Consider the following 22,711-nt stretch of genomic DNA (forward strand, 5'->3'; position numbering starts at 1 on the left):
AACTACGTCATGCTTTCAATGAATTCGATGCTCGATCGTCAAACTTGCGTAGCAACAAAAAAATGCGTCGCATCTATTCAGTTTACGCGCTTCGGTATTTATGGGAGCAGAATGAAATTAGTGTGCGCGTATACGTACACGCAAACTGTTGTATCGAAAAAGGTGGGGAGGGAGACCCCATTACTCTTACTCAGAAGTAGAGGCGAATAAATTTTTAACAAAAACTGCCGAGTCGCAATGTAATGGCTTCCACGCGCGAGAAGTAAAAGTAGTTGCGCGGCGGCAGGCGGCGACCGAGGGGGGTGGATTGTGCAGTAGTACAGTTGCGTAGTAGTAGTAGTAGTACTACTGCAGTATACAGGACCGCACAGAGTCGTATTTATACATACACATACAGAGCCAAGTCCTTCCAGAGACGTACGTCGTCTGTTTCGTTCTCCACCTAGTAAACTCCGGGGCGAAGCGTCGTACTGCGACGACGACGACGACGACGACGACGATACCGCCCCGTCCATCGTCGTCGTATAGTTGTGTGTCTCTTGTGCGCGCGGCAGCGGCAAGGCGAGGCGAGGGACCGAAGGCAAAAGTCGTAAAGTGTCCTCTCCACCTTATTTACGATTAACGCGCGCGAGAGTCAGTCGCGTGTGTACGGCGTGTACACGCTTGCATACATACATACATACCTAAGGACGAAGCTCCGCATTGCGCGCGCGAGATGTGCCGCAACGTACACATACACAGACACACACACACGTACCAAGACGACGCTAGTACCCTACCGCACACCGACGGCAATTCGAAATTTGATGTTTTTTTAGTTTCAAGCCCGAGACACAGAAAGAGAGAGAGAGAGATATGTTTATTCGCGTCACGCACAAATTTTATTGCACTCTCTGCGTTCGCATTTATATGATTTTGAGCTTTGCGAACTACTTTGCCTCCCACCGCCTCGAAACTTGAGCAATACCAGAGTCGGTATCTTTCTCCGCATGCACACTCGCACGCGTATATATACCGCATATACTCTGGCACAAGCTACTTTTCCGAATTAATTATTATTTCATCTTTGCGTGTGCCGTCACGCAGAGCAGCAGCAGTAGCAGCAGCCACAGCAACACGACTCAAGTAGGGCATAACTTTTGTGACTTTGCATTATTTCGCGAAAATATAACGAGTTTTAATGCCCGAGCTTATGATACTTAAACAACATTGGCCGCGACGTATTATCAAATATTTTCAGATGATACACGCGTATACACGATACAACGAATTTTACCATATGTGCGTGAGTTTTCGATTGAACTTTCAATCGGTTGAACATCTCCGATACGTATTACGATACACGCGACGATCAACTGCCGTATTTGGTGAAACGAGTCGAGTTCAACTTTAATTCAATTAAGCAGAGCTTTTTTTGCATGTTTCTTTGTACGATCGAGCCGAGCACACGTGCCAATCGAAATTTATATGTCGGAGAGCCGCGCGCGGTTTATGCATATGCCCGCTGGTACGGAAAACCTTGATGACTAGGCGCATTTTCACGGCTCAACGACGCGTCTCGATTTTTCGTCATAATATACATACGTATTATATGCGATTTTATCCCCTATATCGACGTGCCGTCTACATAAGCACTTTGCGGATCATCCACGACCGTCGAGCTATGCATATAGTAGTGTTTATCATCGCATGAATAAAAGCGCCGTGGAATTTCGCCACAGGGAAAGCTCGAGCCCGCGGAAAAAGCGCTCGGCACGTATATAGAGAGAAAATGCGTCGATTTGGTAGCGATTTTGCTGTTGCGCGACACGGCCTACAGCCCGGCCAAAACTTCATAAGATCTCTGTCCTCGCGCGTCCCGCGGCATAAAAAGTTGATTCCTCTCCCCCTTTCCCTCGATAAAACTTGATAAACTAAAATCGAATGGAAGCACTGTTTGATGCAAATGTATCAGTAGCAAAATACATGTATAATATGAGTACGAAACTTGGGCCACACTCGTCCTCCCTCGATTTTTTTCCTCGCGAGCGCAGAGCTTGCGCGCTTTTTAGGTCCGTTGTCGTCGTGCGAACGCGTCCATGCTCGCTCGTGTGCTATTGGTATCTATATATAGAGACGAAAAAGTAGCCGAACTTTTAAGCACGGGGCTTGCTTTTCTCTCTCTCTCTCTCTCTTTCAGACGCTAACTCTCTTTTCGAGCTGCTACATACACTTCTACGGAGATACAGTGCCATCAAGGCGAGAAAAAGGTATATAGCAGTAAAAAAAAAACACATTTCGGGGAGAGTAAAAGTTGACGCTCGAGCACCAAAGATGCTCGACTCCTCGGACTTTACCGAGAGAGAAAGAGAGAGCATTGCGGGTGGAAGAAGAAGCGGAGAACGAACACTGTTAGTGCCTCGGGTCAACGTTGCACTTCATCAGTGCGCTCTTGCAAGTGGCCAGCAGCAGCAAGCAAGCCATTTACGGGTTTGAGAGCTGCCCAACTGCCGCAAGTGTGCACTTATATAATATATGTGCTTTCTCGCTCTCTCTCTTTTTCTCTTTTCATGTGTCCCGCACTTGCACACCACCATCCCCGAAGCATATCTGGCCCTTTTCTTTTTTCTGTCTGCAGGCTATAACGCAGAGAGATAGAGAGCACTGCGGTGTGGGTGGACGCTCGCAGTTGTTTTCGCTGTGATTTTTCTCGCTCGCTTTCTAGCTCTTATATTGTTACAGTACGAGGATGAGGCGCCTCTCTCGCTCTGCATGCGGATGAATTCTCTTCCCCCCTATATATAGTGCTCAATTTTCTTTGTCGAAATAAGTATACTGTAGTATGTATGTGCAATGTACATGCACCACTTCTCGCACCAGGCGATAATTAATCAGGTATATATATAAAACGCATTACTTTTATTCATCCCTTCGTTTAAATTCGATTAAACGCCGGCCAAATGTCATCGAGTCGAGTCGGCGAGCGCGCGCGTAATTATTTTATATTCGTCTGTGTCTCCGTTGTAATGGGGCGCTCTCAATGCTTCTGCTGCTGCTGCTGCTGAAGCATGGAGAGAGAAAGAGAAAGAGAGAGACAGAACTGCAGAGTCGCGCGGCGCCGCATTTATACTTTCGAGTGCGAAAGTAATTGCTTGCTACAACCAGCTCTAAGCTCGAGCAGCAGAAGCAGCAGCAGCAGCCTCGAGTGTACCAGTTGCGCCCGAGGAATCCACAAGTACCCTGAAGCCCTCTGCCTGGCTGAAGCGCGACGGCGACGGCGGCAGCGGTGCTAAAAAGAAATCACGCAGACAACGGCACGAGCCGACCTTACACACGAATCTAGATGCATGTACGAATGCTGTACGAGTGAATAGCTGACTGTGTGTGTAGTGTGTGTAGTGCGAGCTTGCGATGTTCCACTACGCGTACAAAGTGAATGACGCGTGCTCGGGCTTTACGGTATATATAGTGGAGACAGACGCTGAGACACACACACATATAATACACCTACACAGCTTGCACTTGGCTAGAAGTAGCGCGCGGCTTGATACGCGTTGACGTTAATTAATCGCGCGGCAAATTGCTGCAAATGCTAAAATTACACGACGAGCTAGCTGTAGAAGCCGGAGCTTCGAGTCCACGCGCGCGCGCGCCACCCGCCAACTCTGCGCACACTTTCGTTTCTATATACGCGGCACCCTATATAGCGGCTCCGACGCGCGCGTGCGATACGTATAGTGAAACTCGCCTATACTGCTACGAGCGCATATCCTGCGCAACAGCGACGGCATGGCGGCGGCGGCCAACAGTGAGTCAAGCCCGAAAAGTGCCCTCTCGTTTAATTAACGGATTATCATGCCCGCTCGCGCGCCGAGATACACCGCCGCTACGCGACTCTCAATCTATATATCGTGGTGTGCATCGTCGTCGTCCTCGTCGTCGTCGTCATATATACGTGTGTATTACGTGTGCGTATGCGTTTTGTATATGTGCGAGACCTCATTCGAAGTGCGCGTAGATTACGCGTTGTCCTCGTGATTCGTAGTGCGATAATGTAATGCGCTGCGGTATTTGGGTGCTTCATTTTTCGTGAAAAAAGGCAATAGCCAGGGGTGAAGATATAACAAAGACCAATGGATTTGTATAGAGGACTTTGCTAAACTTGTTTTCAAAAATAATTTTACCATAAACTGCGTTCATATTTGAACATTTCTAAAAATTTATATAGGAAATAAAGTTTTAAGAGTAGTACAAGAAGAAACGAAGCATATTAACTTATTTTTTACAACTTCGTTCAAAACATCCAATTAAAAATAAATGAAAAGCTAGTACAAGAAAGTAATTACGACACAAATACAAACTCTAAGCAGATGGTGGCTGCACGCACAATTTCTCGGGACTGCCCCGAAAATCAATACATTCGAATTCCTTTATTGTTCACTGACAGCTTCTCAAGAGGCAGCGGTTCGAGCCCATAGACTCTTCTCGACAATTGTATACACGGCAAAGGCCTGAGCATCATAACACGAGAGCGAGGAAGTACACCTGTAGCCGCAGCCGCGCACAGCTATAGGCTACAGACGTAAACAAGAAGTGTAATAAGTGGCGTTTTTTCGCTATGTAGTGTATAGAGGTCATAGCCCCCTGAGCGCCGGTAGGGGGCTTCTCGGCTCTACGGTAAGTCTATACCTATTAGCATAAAGAAGATGATTCTGCAGAACATCCCTTGCGCAGATATATAATACACATTCGCCGTGTACTATGGGATGATGCCGTAGCGAATCTTCTTGCACGGCTCCTTGGAAGCTCGTCTCTCTGTCTCTGTCGTTTGCAGAAAGTCGCTCGACGACTATATGTACGCAGGTATTGTTATTCGTCTCCACTCGCTGCACCTCGAGCTGTGCGTCTAGCCCTGTTGCTTTTCGCATTCATAGATACATCTATAAAGACCATCGATAAGTCACTCTGCAGCTTCATCCGAGCGAGTCACAATCACGCACTACCGGATTGAATTATATTCCTTGGACACGCTTGCGAACACGAACAAGTTGCCTCGATTTTTTTTACTCGTTGCATTTAATAATACCAATGCAAGCGCTTATAGTGCGGATATACCGGTATCGGCGCGCGAGGTTCGATGTATCTGGTTCGCGTGCGGCTCTTTATTCGGCTGCATCGAGGCACATTATGTCAGAGCTCGTTCGTCGTGGCTGCACCATCGCCTGCTTGCTACGAATGCTGATTGTGTTTCTGTGAGAAGATTCAATTGCAAAAAATTGATTGAAGAGGTCCATGAGAATTTTCTTTAAAGTAAGCCCAACGTAAGTTTGAAGATAAAAGATGTAAAAACCGAATCTGAAAAAGTCTTAAAAAGACGTTCAATTTATATATTTTTAACACTGCGTGCGCAAAACACGGGTTTTCTAACCTTAAAGCGTCAGAAAACCCTAGTTTCTCGCAAGCAGAGTTAAAAAATATCGTTTGCAACTAGTCCGCGAGGAAGTTGACTCATCCAGGAGTCTTTGCACCCTCGCTACGCTCGGGTGAAAACAACTCCTGGATGAGTCAACTGCTTCGCGCACTTGTTACAAAATATACTATTTGAAGATAAAGGACAACATCGGATAACATACACGATTAAAAAAAATCTAAAATTTAATGCAAATTTAATGAAAATTATCAAACATTAAAAGTAAAAAACCTTTCTTTCGTGAAATGAATTGACCAATAGTGTGTCGGTACTGGTTAATTTTTTTATATAAACTGCACGAAAAAGGCATGAATGTGCAATCAAATACATTATTTTTAATCATAATACCAACTAAATTAATTCTAAATCCAAATGAAAGCATTTTTGATCGGAAATTAATGTTTGAATACTGATTTATTTTTTGGCGTTGATGGTACAAAAATTTACAAAAATTCAACTATGATTGAGGCCACCTGCTACCGCTAGATGGCGAGTACCTTTTTTCTATAATTCTGCAAGTGACAATGTGAATATAATTGTATATAATTTTTTCTTCAAAGTATCCTGAATAATTCCGTGATTTTTTGATGTATGTAACGTCTTATGGCTCGTTGGGTAGGCTAGTGAATCCGTGTTTGTGAAATTGAAATTTTTTTTGTTTCGATATTATTAGACATCTCTAAAAGCTCTATTAACTTCGAAGCGGGTTTTTGAAAATTAAATTTATTTTTAAATAAATTTTAATATTAATACTTTCCCCAGTGTACACACAGAGTACGGAAAAATCTTGCCGAGATTTTATCTTATAGCGAAACTTACGTATCGTAAGACGCGTAGATAAATGTTCGCAGGGGATGAGACGATCGCTGAACAGGTTATACATATTCCCCCCCGCATATACTTGTACTCAAAGAGTCAGGGAGTACGAGGATGACCTGTACGCTCGAATCCTTTGTAAAACGAAGGAGAATCGCCGCGATCCGAAGGGAAAAGAGGGAGGGAAGCATCAGAAAAGCAGCTATACGAGATGAGCCGATGAATCGAGGCTCGGAGCCTCGTGAACTACGCACGATGCCTTCGGCACGGCAGCAATGCTCCACAGCTATTTTCGCCCAAAACCTGCTTTCTCTCTCTCTCTCTCTCTCGCAGTTCCTGTATTTGTATTTATGTGTATGTGTAGTGTGCGTTGTAGAGACTGTATATGGAGTGGATGCGGCAGCGGAGCGCAGGGGGTGCGATATATATGTACACGCACACACACACATACATACGTACGCGCAGAGAAGAACGAGATAACAAGCCACGCTGTTGCTCGCACTGCAATATAGAGAGGCGTACTATACACACAGACTATATAGGTGTATAGTTACCCCCGTCGGAGCAGAAGGGGGAGGCGGCGAGGGCAAAAGCGAGTATACTTACTCGACCGAGTGGACCGCAATATTCCTCCTGTGTGTATACGCGTGCGGTATCCTGGCTGAATTTCGTATACACGTTATATACGTGTGTATATCCTAGCTTTTCCGCAAGATCTTCCTCTCTCTCTCTTTCTATCTTCTCTCTACTTTGCTCGCTCTCAAGACCACCGCGAGCGAAGCCAGAGATATAGATAGAGAGAGAGAGTGAGAGAGAGCCAGTACAGTCCGTTGCAGTCGCTGTATATATACCGAGAGGCACCACGGAAAATTATTCGTTCGCGGCCGAGCGAGCGAGCGAAGCGACCACCGCGCCGCACACTCGGGCGCCCGAGCTCGATGTGCGGTATACGCACGCGGCGTGGCTAGCTCTCGAGCTCACTTCAGCGCACACACGGTATATACACCTTATAACCAACGAGCAGCAGCAGCAGCATATATATAGGTGTACAACGCGCAACACCCAGACTCGTAAACTCCGGGTTGGCCACTGCTGCTGCGTGTTTAGAGGTGGCACCGCCGCGGCGCGCTACCGAGATATATACAGTGGCGTTATTGCGTTTGATAATTTATCAAGCTAGATTTTTGCACCCACGCACACCGTATATATACCTGGTACGCTGCAAACGACTCCAGAGCTTTATACAGACACACACGCACGCGCGTGTGCGAGCTCACCCTCGTGGCTTCGCTGAAGCAACAGCGCGGTGGCAGTGGTGCGCGTGGCTCCTATTATTTACGGCGCTCAGACTCCTTCTTCTAAATTAAACATAATGCAGATTTCGAAAGCTCTAGCTGCAAATTGTTGAATCGGTCAAGCTCGTGCTCTTAACAGCTTCTTAATGCCTTTGTTAATCCTATCGAACTCTAATTTGTGAAAGCTCTTGCACTTGAAGAAAGCTAAGTGGAAATAGACTTTTTTAATATAATTTGGCGACTTTTTTTTGCGTTTTAAACGGGGCCTAAATGAGTCAAAACGACTGAAACTGTAATAAAATGTGAAGCTTTTTTGTGGACGAATATAACTACTCAGCTGTATAAGTTAACCATTATCCACTCAAGATCTGAAATGTCTATTGATGGTCGTACGCGTAAATATGATTCGCGTGCGCGCAGATTAGCATATGCAGCATAATTCTCGAGCTTTATCTTGAATCTCGGTATACTTCATATTTCCCGCTGAAAAAGCATTCAAAGTGCATTAGCGCGAAGCGAATAAAATGAAAAAGAATATCATTCAAAAGCGGCAGTTTGGCGTCTCCGCGGTGCATACGCACTCGGAGAAAAAACGTCGCGATATATAATACTGCAGCAACAGCAGTAGGCAGCTCTTAAAAATCGCAGCTGCAAAAGCACGCGGAGGTATTCTGCATATACGGACTGATTAAGCGTCGACACGCAGCGCACGGAGGCACGGACAGTTATAAAAAAGAAGTATATATAAAGAGGAAAGAGGCAAAAAAAGAGGCAGACGCGAAACACGCGAGCCTCGACGCGAATGCGCGGCATTTTTATATACCGTACGTAGCGTAGGTGAGTGCAGGATAAGCCATCTTTCTCTATACGTACGCTCGTTTGGCGACAAATGTATATAGCGTACGCGTATATATGTACTATATGTACCACTGCAGTCGGACTGCATCCCCGCGCGACTTACACACATATAGCATCGAATGTGCACACGCACATTCCCGTGCGGTACTTGCACACACACACACACACACACACACACACACACACACACACACACTCACGCATTGTAACGAGCAATAACGGCACATTCGGTCGCGAAGAGTACTCGTAAAGTATGTATATACAAACGAGCCGCGTGTCGTGTGTGTGCGTCCGATGATTAAGTCGCGTCGTGTTCGCGAACTCGCGAAGCAGCGCTGGTAATAGGGCCGGGGCTCGCTTATATACTCGAGCTCGCACGCGCGAACACGACGTCCGCGCTCTATACGGTGGCGTATATACGCCGCGCATGCATGCATGAATAATAATGAAAGTGTGTGTGCTATACGGCCGAGCGAGCTCTTTATACGTATAGTTGTGGCGCGCGACAGCTTTTCTCGCTCGCGTGCTGCTGCAGTCACGGCTTCTTCCTATTCTTTTAATTCCTTTCTCTCGTCGCTACAGTTCCTTTTTTTTTCGTCGCGGGATCGCGCGTCGTCCCGTCATCGGCTCGCACTTTTATTTATCGTTCGTCGCATACTGCTGCTCTGTGCAGAGCGACACCAGATACGACTATAATACTTTTTGTCACCCGCGCACAACTATACTGCGTGTGACGACTGCTGGCATTTTTTTTGTCTTTTTCTATGCTCGCGTCTATGATGCCAGGATGAGCGTCTTTGTGTGTGGATATCTAGTCCGTATATGTAAGTTCGAGCGCTCGAGGGGGTTGGCTTGATGCGGAGACAGCAGAAGCAGCGCAGCTATATATATACACACACAATCGCGAGACACGTGCCCCGCAATATATAGACGTACGTCACATTGTAGCGTATGCGTCTGTGTGTACTACGGTACAATGGTATATGTACGCACACATGCCACGATGCCGATCTGTGCGCTGTACCGTTCCTCGCGCACGTCTTTTTCTTTCTTACGTGTATACAGATTGTATATAATATATATAAACGGCTAATCCGACGGCAAAACAAGTCGTAGTCGAGCTAGAGATTGCTTTTGATCAATCGCCCGTGGTTTATTTAGTCTTTGATTTTCCTTCAACCCCCCCAGCAATAGGTAGTAGTAAGCGTTGCGCGATTCCTCGTCGTCGTCTTAGTCCTCTGTGTGCACAAAATTTAAGTTAGATTTGCTCAGCCGAAGCTATCTCCGGTTCTATCTCTTTATCTCCTCTCCCTGCTAATGAATTTTCGATTGCAGGATAAAATTCACTTTGAACGCGCGTTTATACGCACGATTCGTGTCGTGCGTTTTTATTCGATTTGACGAGTCTTGCACGTAACTCATCGTTTTTTTCAATGAGTTTATCATATTGTCTGCACCTTTTTTTTATATAACTGTCTGTATCGCGACTCTAAATTTTTTGAATCGTATTCTTTTTCAATGTGATACATTCATATCTTCTTAATTACTGTGCACATCAAGACATGTAGCGATAACAAACTTTTTTAAAAGACCGGTAAGTTTAGGTGTTTCATTGATCTCGCAACGCAGATATTACTAGTAAATTATATCCATACTAGTAGTTATAGACATTATTAGTAATTTTAAGCAAGAAAGTATCGGAAGTGAAATATCTTATCCGACGGAAAGGCCCTATAACTAGATTCATGGTCAATATTGACAACGGATGTTGGGTACTGTTGTACTTACGGGAGTGTGACTAATGAGATTTTTGATTTCGATTTGTCTATATAAACCTCTTTCCTGAATCATCTATCGGTCATTCTTTTTCGAGACACAGAACTAATAGGACTATGAAGAGTTTCGCCGTTTTGTAAGTACTTTTTTAATTTACAACGAAATTTCGAATCTCGCACGAGTTAATAATGCATTTTGTCACATCGTAGTCTCTTGCTTGCCACCTGCGTACTAGTCGCCTCAGACTCCAACTTCTATTTTCCTGTTTGGGACAGGATGGTTGATTGGAGAAATAAGGCGCTCTCTGATAAAAACAGTGAGGATTACCCGATTGTACAGGGGATAGATTCGATATCAGATTTGTATAAAGAATTGATTGATAAGTACGAGGACCAACCGGAAAAGCAGCCTATTCTCTACTACAAGCTCTCAAAAGATGTCGTTGAACCAAAAGATATGTTCGAATACATACCACGAGAAAATTTGAGTGAAGAAGAAATAATAAATAACGAGATTCGCTTGAAACTTCTTTTTTTTGAGTACACCGATGATATTTTGACTAAATTACGTCAACATTCCGTGGGGGGTCATGATTATGCCTATATGATATTTCGTCTCGCAAAGAATATAAAGTGGCCAATAGCGTGGAATAACGCGAAATTCTGGGACATATTGTCTCATTTACATGCTTATATTGGTTCGTTGCATCCACAAGACTTTATAAGCGCATTTGATAAGCTTCCAATTATTATAAACGTATAATAGTATGATAAGTTTTTGTTAATTTTAGTATTAAGTTGTTGAATAAATTATTTGATGGTTTTCGACATGCACAATTTGTTGAAAATTAGAATGAATTTATGGCTTTTATTAACCTATTTATTTTTTAATACTTTTTTTTAAAAGCTACTTGATGAAATAACTTTAAAATCGTTTATCGTATTGGGTACATATAACGATTAATAATTAGATAAAGAACTGCTATTATCGTTTTTATTACTTTGTATGTAATTTATAATTGAGAGAACTTTTGAACAGAGGAACGATTATTGCTTGATTTTTTCTTAATTTTTGAACCTTCTCGAAACTCATCTCAGAAGATACAATAATTAGATAGTTTCAACGTTTGCGATTAAATTTAAATAGTAAAATGATCGAGGTTTATCTTGAATTGTTGCAATTAGTATTTATTAAAGATATCACGGTGTATTAAATAAGCATCGAAATGTGGTTTGATTTAAATCTTTCCACGATATAATTATTATAATTACATGCTTCACCCACCTCTTTAAAGTATAGTAAATTAAAAAAAAAAAACTATGAACACACTATCACGTATTCGATAACACTTGATTTTTTGTACACAGTACAGCTATAAATTGTTTTATAAAATAATCTATTGCTCTGATAAACTTGAGCAGCTGTATAATACATCGTTTCCGCTGATATTCTTATATAATATGGACATTTTTAATGAAAATGGGTTATCGCAGGTTCCAATTATTATATTAAAATTCCGAGACACGTGTGAAATTAAAAACAAATTTTTCATCGCAGCCGAGAAAAAATTTTCTTGTCCGTTCGATTTCACTGAAAATCAGTCGTTACATATACGCGTATCGGATCCGTATTTAAGCCGCACCGCGTCGCAAGCTCGCGTAACGCGATTCCGAAAAACGGCTCTATACGCGGTACAAGTGGAGTTTTAAGCTCGGCAGCTCGTGCGCGATCCGCATGTACGCGCAGCGCAAAATGAAAAAAAGTGGCCTTGCTCCGCAGGACTCATCCAATAAATAACCTTCGATATACGCTACGGTGTATAACTATACTTTATATACGAAAATCCATTGGTCGAGGATTCTTACCGATACATATATACACACGTGCACACGGATTTTGTCGGTTATATGAATACGAAGCCGTAATACGTACGCACAAAGTCGGTATACGCGCGCGGCTGAAAGGGAACGAGCGAATGTGTATGTGTTTCGATTTCATAAAAACAAATCATTCGTCGCCATAAATACGTCAGTTTATCGGGCTAAATGCGAGTTTTATCTCGTCGGGCAGAGAGAGAGAGCGAGAATCTCAAGGCCCGGCTCGTGCGCCTCCTGCATGTACAAGGTACGTAATGTATCAAAGTAAGTGCGTATTGCACAGCAGTCTCGAGGAGCTATGCTATATAGCACTGCTGCGATCGTATGGCCCACATTACGGCACGCGGGGTAATAACATCTTGTGCCTCGGCTAGGCTAACGCATGGCCGTACCGTATACCGTACCGTACGTATACGTACACGTACTTACATACGGTCGCCTCGCCACGCAGCAGCTATACAGTCGAGTACGACGAGAGATCTCGCGAGGCAGATTAGCAAATAATTTACGATAAGCCATAAAGTGAGTATCAGACGTACGCATCTCGCGCGTGTAATGCCTCAACCGGTGCGCCAACGTTATCCTTTGCCTGACACATTCCTTTCTCGAACGGAGTATTATAATGTAATCCTGCGCCGCGAGTTCCGCAGCGCGACTAACTGCAGCGCGGGTCATGCGCCTAAACGCCCTGCAAGGGAAAGTTACAAGCGTGGGGGTGTGAAGGAATTTTTCGAACAGACTAAAAAGGTCACGGGATGTAGGATCCACGCGTTGCGCAACGCAAAAAACTTATGTAATACGTCGGCATACGAATTGGACGTTAGCAATCGTCTATCGAGACTTGACTTTCGGCGCCCCCCCCCCCCCCGAAAACAAACAAAATTGTGTCTCGTAACCGTCTTGGGTCCGATACCACGTATGTGGAGGTTTTCATCTCTGGTCAGTTTTGGTACCCGTGGTTTATTCGATAGAGCATGTACCCGTGGCTGGAATATCAAGTATATATAAAATTGCCGTGCATCCTCAAAACGATGCTATAGGAGGAGGGTAAACTCGCGACTCCGGGTTTGCGCTGCTGCGCACGGCGATCGGTATAACTCGGTTACGTCATGTGTACAAGGGACTTTCTTGCTAGTTCGAAGCTCGTATACCGTCGATCGTCGTCTTCGTCGTCGAACGTTCGGTAATACGCCAGTCGCGATCGCTCGTAAATGTTTCTATACAAACCGCGCGCGTCTGCGATAATACACATGCGCCGTTATATGTATGTGTGTGTACTCTGGGCGCACGGGGAAGGAGAGCTGCTGTCTCGTGCCTGCGTGCCTGGTGTATACAGCGACAAAAAGCAGCAACCTCGACTACGACGACTACGACGACTCACGCATCGTCGCAGTGCGGTCTTTGCCCCAATCAAAGGGTGACTCGGAGCTCGCGCGCGTGCGATCGATCGCAATTTCGGAGCTCCGCTGGTATATGGTATAGCAGTAACTATAATACGTACGAGAGTTGCTGTTGCTGCTCGCTTGCCGATGTATTACGACGAGTGACTCACTGCAGCAGCAGCACACGAGGCAAGCGATTCTCTTCGCGAAACTTACCCGCGTGACTAAGCCCGAATCCGTCTATTCTCTTCCCCTTCTTTTGCTCTTTCTCTCTGCTCGCAATCATCGAATCGTGGCGCGCTTACGTATACATGTGAAAAAATGTATACCGCCGAGGGATGAGCAATATCAGCCGCTGTGTGCTGCGCCGAGCAAGCGCGCGGTTCCTTAGAAAACCTGCGGGGGGTTGGCCACCCGCGACATCGTGCTGCACACGCATACACGCGTACGATACCATATAGCCATCGCTCTGCTCGCTTTATATAAGTAGGCTCCTTGCGCGAAACAACCCCTCGAGACAATACGCGATATTGTACGTATGATGTGCGTACACGCGTGTATGCATATAGGAGGATGTTCGCTGCGCACTTTGCGCTTTGTTGTCGAATTTGTTTTTACAGCGGAGACCGTGTTGTAATAGGCGCGGCGCTCGTTACGCTACGGCCTGTATACTATTTCTATCTTTCTCTCTCGTTCAGCTCCTATACGTATGTAATACAAAAGCCATTACATTTGCATACTTTGCTGCGACTGATGTATCACTACTACTGTTTATATATAGCATTGGAATCGCAACGCTCGTATAGCATGGCCAGGACCCATTATTTTATGTGTGCGTGTGTTTTTGTGCGAGTGTATAGCACCGCGCAACCATTGCACACATACGAGTTCAGCGCAGAGTTCGAGTCATTCCTCATCGAGTCACGGAAATGACCAGGATTTATAAATACGACTTACTCTGGAGTTTTCAATTAAAATTGCAAGTTGCTACAGTCCCACGTAAAAATCAAAACAATTTGCAATATAAGTGCCATATACTAGCCATTTATACTTGCAATATATTGGCCATTGATTCTCCGATATTTTGCCGGCGTAAAGGCAAATATACACGTGCAATGTTTACATTATATTGCCAACTAAAAAATGAAATTTGAACAAAAATTTCATAGCATTATGTTTTTACATAATTGTTTACATAATTGTTTAACCATTACCATTTTTATAAAATAGCCATATCCAAAAAAATCCCGAATCATCCGAAAAAATCTGAAAAAAGTCATGCGTGTTTCTTGATCAATTCTAAGCACTTTTTGTTCTATAACATTTTTTTGTAGAGTCCATTCTTACCAAGTAAAAAAATACCAAAACCCTTTTTTACATTTTCGGCTACAATCAGCTGTTTTAGTAGCTGATGAATCTGGATGAACCAACGCCGCTAACTTTTAGTATCGGTCTGTATGCCACCAGATCCACAGTTTTAACCCAATCCGAATGCGCAATCGTGGCGAAAAAACTAAAAACTTCTGACTGAAGTAAAAAGAGATGCAAATTTGGCCACTAAACGCAAGAGCCGATTAGAAGGGAGAAATGCCAAAAAATTAATTTTGTAAGTGTGCATAACTTTTTATAATCATGAATTTTATATACTGCATCTCTCCTATATGTTCTTTTTCATTTATATTTTACACAGAGACAAAGAAAATACACGCGCGGAGCGTGTTTTAAACGTCTAGTTGTATTTGTTATTTAATAGCTATATGATGTAAGATTTCAATTCGAGAATTGTGAATTAATCAATGAAAAAATCATAATTCATTTTTTTATTCATTCATTAAATTTTATTGATCTTAAAAATGTACAAAAAATTACACGAGGAATTGAGAAAACTTATAACTATTATTACAATTTGCTTTTTATTTACATGGATAATTGTAATATTCACTGTCCAACAAAGAGACCTTTGAGATCCATACGAGTTTAATTACTGTTATTGTTTCTAAACTTATGAATCGATGTTATTGTAAGGTTTTGATTTCAAGAAATCCGTTACAATTTTACAATTATTTACAATTTTTCGATACCGTTTATAATTTTTCGTTATCTACATAGTTACGATAACAAAAAAGTCGCCGCGAGCTATCGCCTATGCAAGTATGCATGCCAAGCAAATATTATATAAATCCTCGTTCTTTAGCTCCGCAATGATTATTTCACAGCAGAGAACCGGTAACTGGCAGCTTTGCAGTTCATACAACGCATCTAGTGCCCATGGCCAGAAAAATCCTCTCGACAGTTTTTCGCAGAGATGCCGAACGCAAAGCTCCCTGTGGCCTTCGGAAAGGTCCGACAATTTGTCCGAACGCGCCAACTCGATATAATTCTCGTGTTCCAGTTGTTTCGCCGCCTCTTCCGGTCTCAATCGAATAAGGTCGTGAAGCGACAGACTAGGAATCACCATTATCTCTTTCGATTTGCTCACAAATTCTTCGTCGTCGTACCAATATTCGTCGAGATCCACTGACTTCTCGAACAATCCGTTCTCGGCGAACAAATTCATGATATTCAGGGCGTCGCTGCGGTCAAATTCGTATCCTCTTTTCTCGAGACGCTCAACGACGGCCACAATTTTCGACGCCAGCGATAATTCTATCGCACGTACCCATCGAAATCTCTCGATGAGATGGCCCTTACTGGGAAAAACGAAGCTGGACAGATCAGCGCCCCGATCCAGGAATACATCGACCTTATCCAGGGAAAAATCCGCCACGGCCCATTGTAAAGGCGTTCGTCCCTTCTTGTCTTGGACATCGATTTGCACCGTCCGATCGGCCTCTTTGCTGGCGTCGAAAAACAGCTCGAGCAATTCAGCGTCGTCGTAAAGATCCTTGCTGATAACGTGCAACGGTGAGAAGTCGTCCTCGTCTGGCAAGTCGGGGTCGGCGCCTAATTTCAGCAGATACTCGACCACCCTACAGTGTCTTTCGGCCAGGGCCAAGTGTAGCGGCGTCCGGCCTGAGATATCCCGGGCGTCGATGTCGACCGGATTATTTTCTTCGTTGCCGATCTCGATCAACATCCTCACGAGGTCCTCGTCATCGGCGGACTTGCAAACAGTGTGCAGAGGAGTCGACCTCTTCCAATCGACTAAATTCGTAGCGGCGCCCTTTCTCAGCAGCAATTCCGCCACCGCCCTGAGCTTCCGCCCTTTCATCAGTGCAAGGTGTAGTGGCGTGAAGTTGTGCTTGCACTGAACATCGATCTGCACCTCTCGATTATTTTCCTCGCTGATTTCAAACAACATCTTCGCCCAGCCGTTATCGACGTCGGCCATGCAAATCGTGTGCAGAGCTGTCCATCCAAGCTTATCGGCCAGATTCGGATCGGCGTCTTTTCTGAGCAGTAATTCAAACACCTTCTTGTGTCCGTGTCTTATAGCGCCGTGCAGCGGCGTTTCACCCCGCTTGTTTCTGGCGTCGACCTCGACCGCTCGATTCTGCTCGTCGCTGATCTCGAAAAACGTCCTCAACAAGTCGGCGTAGTCCTTCTTTCCCGCGCTGATCGAGTGCAGCGGTGTCGATCCTTGCGCGTTGGCTAAATTTGGACTCGCTCCTCTTCTCAGCAGCCATTCGGCTATTTGCTCGTGACCGCAATCCAAAGCCAAGTGCAACGGTGTGTTCTCCTCGCTGTCTCGGGCATCTAGCTGCACCGTCCGATCGAGCTCGTCGTTGATGTCGAAAAATCTCTGCACCAAGTCAACGTCGTCGTCTTCTCTCTGACATATGACGTGCAGAGGAGTGAATCCGTTCTCGGCGGCCGAATTTGGATCGGCCTGTCTTCTCAACAGCAGTTCGTTCAGTTTCTTGCATCCGTGGGACAGAGCCAAGTGTAGCGGCGTCGATCCCTCGTCGTTCTTGGCGTCGACCTCCACCGGCTGATTCAATTCGTCGTTGATCTCGAAAAATCTCCTCGCCAAGCCATCGTCGCCGTTTTTTCTCTCGCATATTGCGTGCAAAGGAGTAACTTTCTTATTATCGGCTGAATTCGGATGAGCGCCTCTTCTTAGCAAAAATTCGACCAAGTTTGCGTTGCCTTTGTGTATCGCCACGTGCAACGGTGCCTTACCATCCTTGTCCCGAGCGTCGACCTGGACCGGTTTATCGAATTGTTCACCGATCTCGAAAAATCGTTTCACCAAGTTATCGTCATCGACGTCTCTCATGCAACCATAGTGCAAAGGAGTCGATCCTTTCTCGTCAGCAATATTAGGATCGGCGCCTCTTCTTAGCAGCATTTCTACCAAGTTTACGCTGCCTTTGTGTATTGCCGCGTGCAGCGCAGTCTGACCCTCGTTGTCCCGAACATCGACCTGGACCGTCAGATGTTTCTCGTCGCAGACCTCAAATAACATCTTCGCCATGTTTTCTTCGTTCCAGTCGCTCCTGCAAATAATATGCAAACAAGTCTCTCCGTCGTCGTTGACTAGATGAGGATCGGCGCCCCACCTCAGCAGCAGTTCGGCCACACTTTTATTGAGCTTTCTGTACAATACCCGATGCAACGGTGTTTCGATCCAATTGTTCCGGACGTTGATCTGCAACGTCTGATCTAACTCTTTGTTGATTTTGAAGAATGTCTCCGCCATGTCATACGTAGAAACGAAGTGCAGAGGGGTAAATCCGTCACGATCGGACAAGTTAGGGTCGGCACCCCTTCTCAGCAACTGTTCGACTGCATTTATCATGCCACTCTTCATAGCCAAGATCAATGGTGTGTCGCCCTGTACGTTTTTAACATTGACCTGGATCGTGTTACCGAGTTCGTCGTTGATGGCGAAAAATTTCTCAAAGAACTTATACTCGCCGTCGTACTTGTCGTCGTTGTCGCATACGAAGTGCACCGCAGTTTGTCCGTATTTGTTGCACAAATTCGGATTCGCGCCGTGTCTCAACAGCAATTCCATCAGTTTCTTGTTTCTGAACATCAGAGCATAATCCAACGGTAAATAACCATCGGGGTGTACGGTGTTGACCTGCAGCGTCAGATGTTTCTCCTCGCAGATCTCGAAAAATAGCTCGAGGAAGGCATCGTCGTAATTGTTGTTGCAAACCAAGTGCACGGGAGTCGATCCTTCCGCACTGGCTCTCGACAGATCGGCGCCTCTTCTCAGCAGCGATTCGGCTACCGTCCCATGGCCGTTGTCTAGAGCCAAGTAAAGCGGCGGGTGAGCGTATCTCGCTGCCGTGTCTCGAGAGAGGCCGTTGGGATCTTGCCCGAGTTCGAGGAATTTTTCGACGACGGTGTCGAGACCATACAAGCAGGCTACTTGAAAATGCGTTAATCCATCTTCGTCCATGTAATTTACGTCGAGTTTGTCGTAGATTTTAAAGAGATCAGAGATTATGGCGTAATTGGTACCCTGCTTAGCCGCATGATGCACCGGCGTGGTGCGACGCAACAGTGGCTCGCCGTCTTTATCTGCGTAGGGGTCGTCTTTGTAGCCGCTGCGAGCCACAAAATCTATGAATCGTTTCCCCGGTGTCTCGATGTCGTCTTCGTCTGTGTCTGTGACGGACTCTATCAAAAGCCAATAAATCACTTCTTTTTGGAAGAAGTCTGGAAGATTTGGAAGTTGACCTTTCCAATTTTTGACGACGGTATCGAGTAGATAAAGAAATTCACGTCGATCCTCTTGAATCTCCCACTTCACATTTTTCGACAAGTATCCGTACACTTCTAATTTTTTTTTATTATTATAGCTCACACTGGATTCGCTTTTGGACATGTTTATACGCACTCACAAACAACAAAAAAAAAATTACAAATTTCAATTTTTTTTACTAATTTAAAAAACACGTGGCGATGAGACCTCTTTTACGGTATGTATTCGTAACACGATCTGAACGACTAGACACGCGGAGTTGAACTGCTTAGCTGCTATTAGATATTGAAGCTTGATGCCTTCTCAAGATGAAAGTGAAAGTTAGGCAGTTAGAAAGTGGGCGCTGAGCATCGCTCACTACACAGAGAAAAAATATACTCCAACGGAAATTTTTTTTTGAATAAAGTCCATAATAATGTTGTGAACTGTAATAAAAAGTAGAAAAGTGTAAAAAAATGTAAGATTACTAACGATTTCGGACATGTGATACGTTTTTCTACACTTTTTTACTTTTTATTACATTTGTTTACCTATAATTAGAGAGATGAAGTCCCTATGAATTCAAGCTCATTAAAGTTACATGGAAAAAGTAAAAAAATGTAAAAAAAAACGAAATCACAATTAATCGGAAGGTATTGACTACAGAATAAATCGAAAAATCAGTTTTATTAAAATCGATTAAAATTACATAGGAAACAAAATCAGCTGTATAAGAACAGCTGTAAGATGTTTAACGTCTTTATGAATATTAAAAATAGAATTTAACATTAAACAATTCAAGTAATTCTATCTATAATTCGAGTAATTAAATCAAAACAAAATTCGAGTAATTCGATTTAAAAAATTCAAGTAAATCAATTTACAATAAAAAAAAAGAAGCACTGCAAGATGTATAACTAAAGTCACATTCAAAGGTAAAAAATTAAAATAATAAATAAATAAAATAAACCAAATAAAACGAAAAAATATTTGACGTTGAACTTCTGGTGAGTTTTGTATAATATGCTCGGACTTTTAAGGTTCAAAGATACGCCTTCGAGCATTATGAGTTGGATATAAACTAACAATCCAATTAATTACACTACGCGATGCAAAAAATTGAAATAGTGCTCATAATTATTTATAATTATTTATATTTATAATTATTCATAATTAGGCTTCACTGATGACACAACAGTTGAAGATGTCACTTCAACAAACCCAGATTTTGCGGCTATTCAATTGAAATACTATGCCATAGCGGAAATCAAGACAATTGAGAATAAAAAGCCGTGCAGTATGTATATTATTTTACAATTGATATTTCCATTACTTAAGTACTTATATAAATTGTATATTTATAAATTATTTTTCCAGACTTTAGAGGTCGCATTATTTCAATGTAAGAGGATGGAAAAGTGTCGAATCATAATTCATTCAAAAAATACCTTGCCGAAGATGGTAACGGAGATACGGTAAATAAAGAATAATTCTCCCACTACTTTTTTCGATAATTTTCTTATGAAAACTTTCTTTTTTTCAGATTACTGCTACACTCTGGGACTTCCAAATCCGAAAATTTGACAACAACGATAAAATTAAAATCATTGATGGCTCCGTTATTTTTTATCAAGGGAATATTTCGATTAGTGTAAATGCAGGGAGTAAACTAGAAATCGATTCATAAAATAATCCTGTAATTGATTCATAAATTAATCCTGTGTAAAATCCTGTAATATATTTTGAATTATATATGTATTGCTGTAGGTGAAGCGCTCGGGTCGACTCTCATTGCTCCTTGCTCGCTGGATCGCTGCTGAGTCGTCAGCCCGTCTTTCGCTGCTGCAAATCGCCGGGGTCCCGTCTGGGAGGGGATGGTGAATGAGAGGGAGGTGAAAGAATTAGTCGAGGACCCCTTTTCAAAGAACTCAGTTTATTTATTCACCTCTCTTTCACCGAAATTCGAAATTACAAGCTTTTCTTGGGTCTATTTAACGCCCAGACTCGACAAACTCATTCGCTTAAACCTCACTTTCACTCTGTGCCACCTAGCGGCTACACGGCTCACTACAATACTTACAACAGTATTTATAAATTATTTATAAATGCTTCACAAAAATTTCAGTATTTCTTAGCTCTTCCTGCATCCTAATTATAAGACATATCATCATATATTATAATATATATTTCGAGATAAATGTCAAAATTTTCCAATATTTGTATTTCGGCTTCTAAAAAAGGAGATTCTACGTGCGACAATAATAATTATTATAATGATACTATTCCTTACAATAATTATAATTAAAATTTAAATATTTCATAAATATGCCTTATAATATTCTTATTCCTCCAACATTTCTTATAATTTCTTTGAAACAATCTAAAACCGAGCGAACGTTAGTGAGCGAGGAATGACGCTAGTGTGTATTACATGATGAAAATAATGAGGTGCACCAAGACGTTCAGTCAAATTTATTAAATAATTTAGCAGCAACAAATGATGATAATTTGGAAAATAATGTTTTCATTAACAACTCAGAAACTCGTCCACCACTAGCTAACACTACTCGGTATAATATGAAAAATATTGAGTATTTTAATAATTGTAGTGATAAAAGTAAAGTGGCTAATCGTGTTATAAAAATGGATAAATGTGTGCAAGTGCAATCAAGTTTTCTTTTGGAATATCTTTTGAAAACAGATGAACATTTAATAACATTCATTAATTTGAAATTTCACAGTTTTCTTACAACATTGGAAACTTGTTATAAGAAATTGAAAGAAAGTTACAAAAACAACACACGTATTTCCATAAAAGACAATATAGTTCTAGTGTTCATTCAAATAAAACAAAATATAACTTTCAGCACTAAGTGTTTTATTTGGAATAAGCAATTTCTGAACAGCATGAATTACATGCTGTATTTATAACATTAGTGCAGTGGCCTGGAAGAGAAGAAATTTTGCAAAGTATGCCACAATTTTTTGAAAATTATACGGACACAAGAGTTATATTGGATTGCTTTGAAATAGTAACAAAGAGAACTAACAAGGAGACTATATGAGATTCGGGTAACAAATGTCGTGAAATTTTTTTTCTGGTCTCTCGGTACCTAATAATGAAGCCCCCAATTCTTAGTTTGATCCAACGGGTCTTAGGGCCCATTTAAAAAATCATTTTTTAATTTATTGAAAAATCTTTGGGATTTTCTAACTCGTAACAGGACATCTTAAACGAAAAATTGCGTAATATACAATTCTCAAAATTAGTCAAAGAATACATTTGGATTTTTTCAGAATTTTCGAGACCTGCTGTATCAAATGAAACTAAAAACTCAATAGTTTCGTGAAGAGATTTTTTATTTAATTATTCAAGCGTCTTTCGTGAAGCTCCAACCGATCAAGTCTGGCCCGGCCTAGTCACCAGCACCGCTCTCGCCTCTCGTTGCCATGGAGATTTTCGTCGCTCGATTCTTCTTTTCTTTTGCATTAATTCGAACATAACATATTTAAATATTCAATCTTCGAGCTCTCTTTGTCGCATCATTGACCGAAATTATCCCTGATGCAACTGCGTACCATATGCCCCTTTTAGACTTATTTTCATGCATATGGCTGCA

The 22,711-nt window shown here is 42.8% G+C and overlaps 2 protein-coding genes across 2 annotated transcripts; one reads left to right on the forward strand and one right to left on the reverse strand.

Moving 5' to 3' along the window:
* The first annotated feature begins 9,567 nt into the window (after positions 1-9,567).
* Positions 9,568-10,956, forward strand: LOC106655942. Its single transcript, XM_014376551.2, has 2 exons — positions 9,568-10,330; positions 10,404-10,956. The coding sequence occupies exons 1-2, from the start codon at positions 10,311-10,313 to the stop codon at positions 10,954-10,956; spliced, it is 573 nt and encodes a 190-aa protein (XP_014232037.1). The 5' UTR covers positions 9,568-10,310.
* Positions 10,957-15,596: 4,640 nt separating this feature from the next.
* On the reverse strand, positions 15,597-19,235 carry LOC106655943 (ankyrin-1-like). Its single transcript, XM_014376552.2, has one exon. The coding sequence runs from the start codon at positions 19,233-19,235 to the stop codon at positions 15,597-15,599; it is 3,639 nt and encodes a 1,212-aa protein (XP_014232038.2).
* Positions 19,236-22,711: the final 3,476 nt, after the last annotated feature.

This window comes from Trichogramma pretiosum, unplaced genomic scaffold (genome assembly GCF_000599845.2).
Source record: "Trichogramma pretiosum strain Unisexual culture from Peru unplaced genomic scaffold, Tpre_2.0 scaffold64, whole genome shotgun sequence".
NCBI classification, from domain to species: domain Eukaryota; kingdom Metazoa; phylum Arthropoda; class Insecta; order Hymenoptera; family Trichogrammatidae; genus Trichogramma; species Trichogramma pretiosum.

Bases quoted from the DNA above. Each gene is read 5' to 3' on its own strand.
- LOC106655942 (XM_014376551.2), top strand. From the start codon at position 10,311: ATGAAGAGTTTCGCCGTTTT. The intron at 10,331-10,403 runs GTAAGTACTTTT...GTCACATCGTAG, and splicing joins ATGAAGAGTTTCGCCGTTTT to TCTCTTGCTTGCCACCTGCG.
- LOC106655943 (XM_014376552.2), bottom strand. From the start codon at position 19,235: ATGTCCAAAAGCGAATCCAGTGTGAGCTATAATAATAAAAAAAAATTA.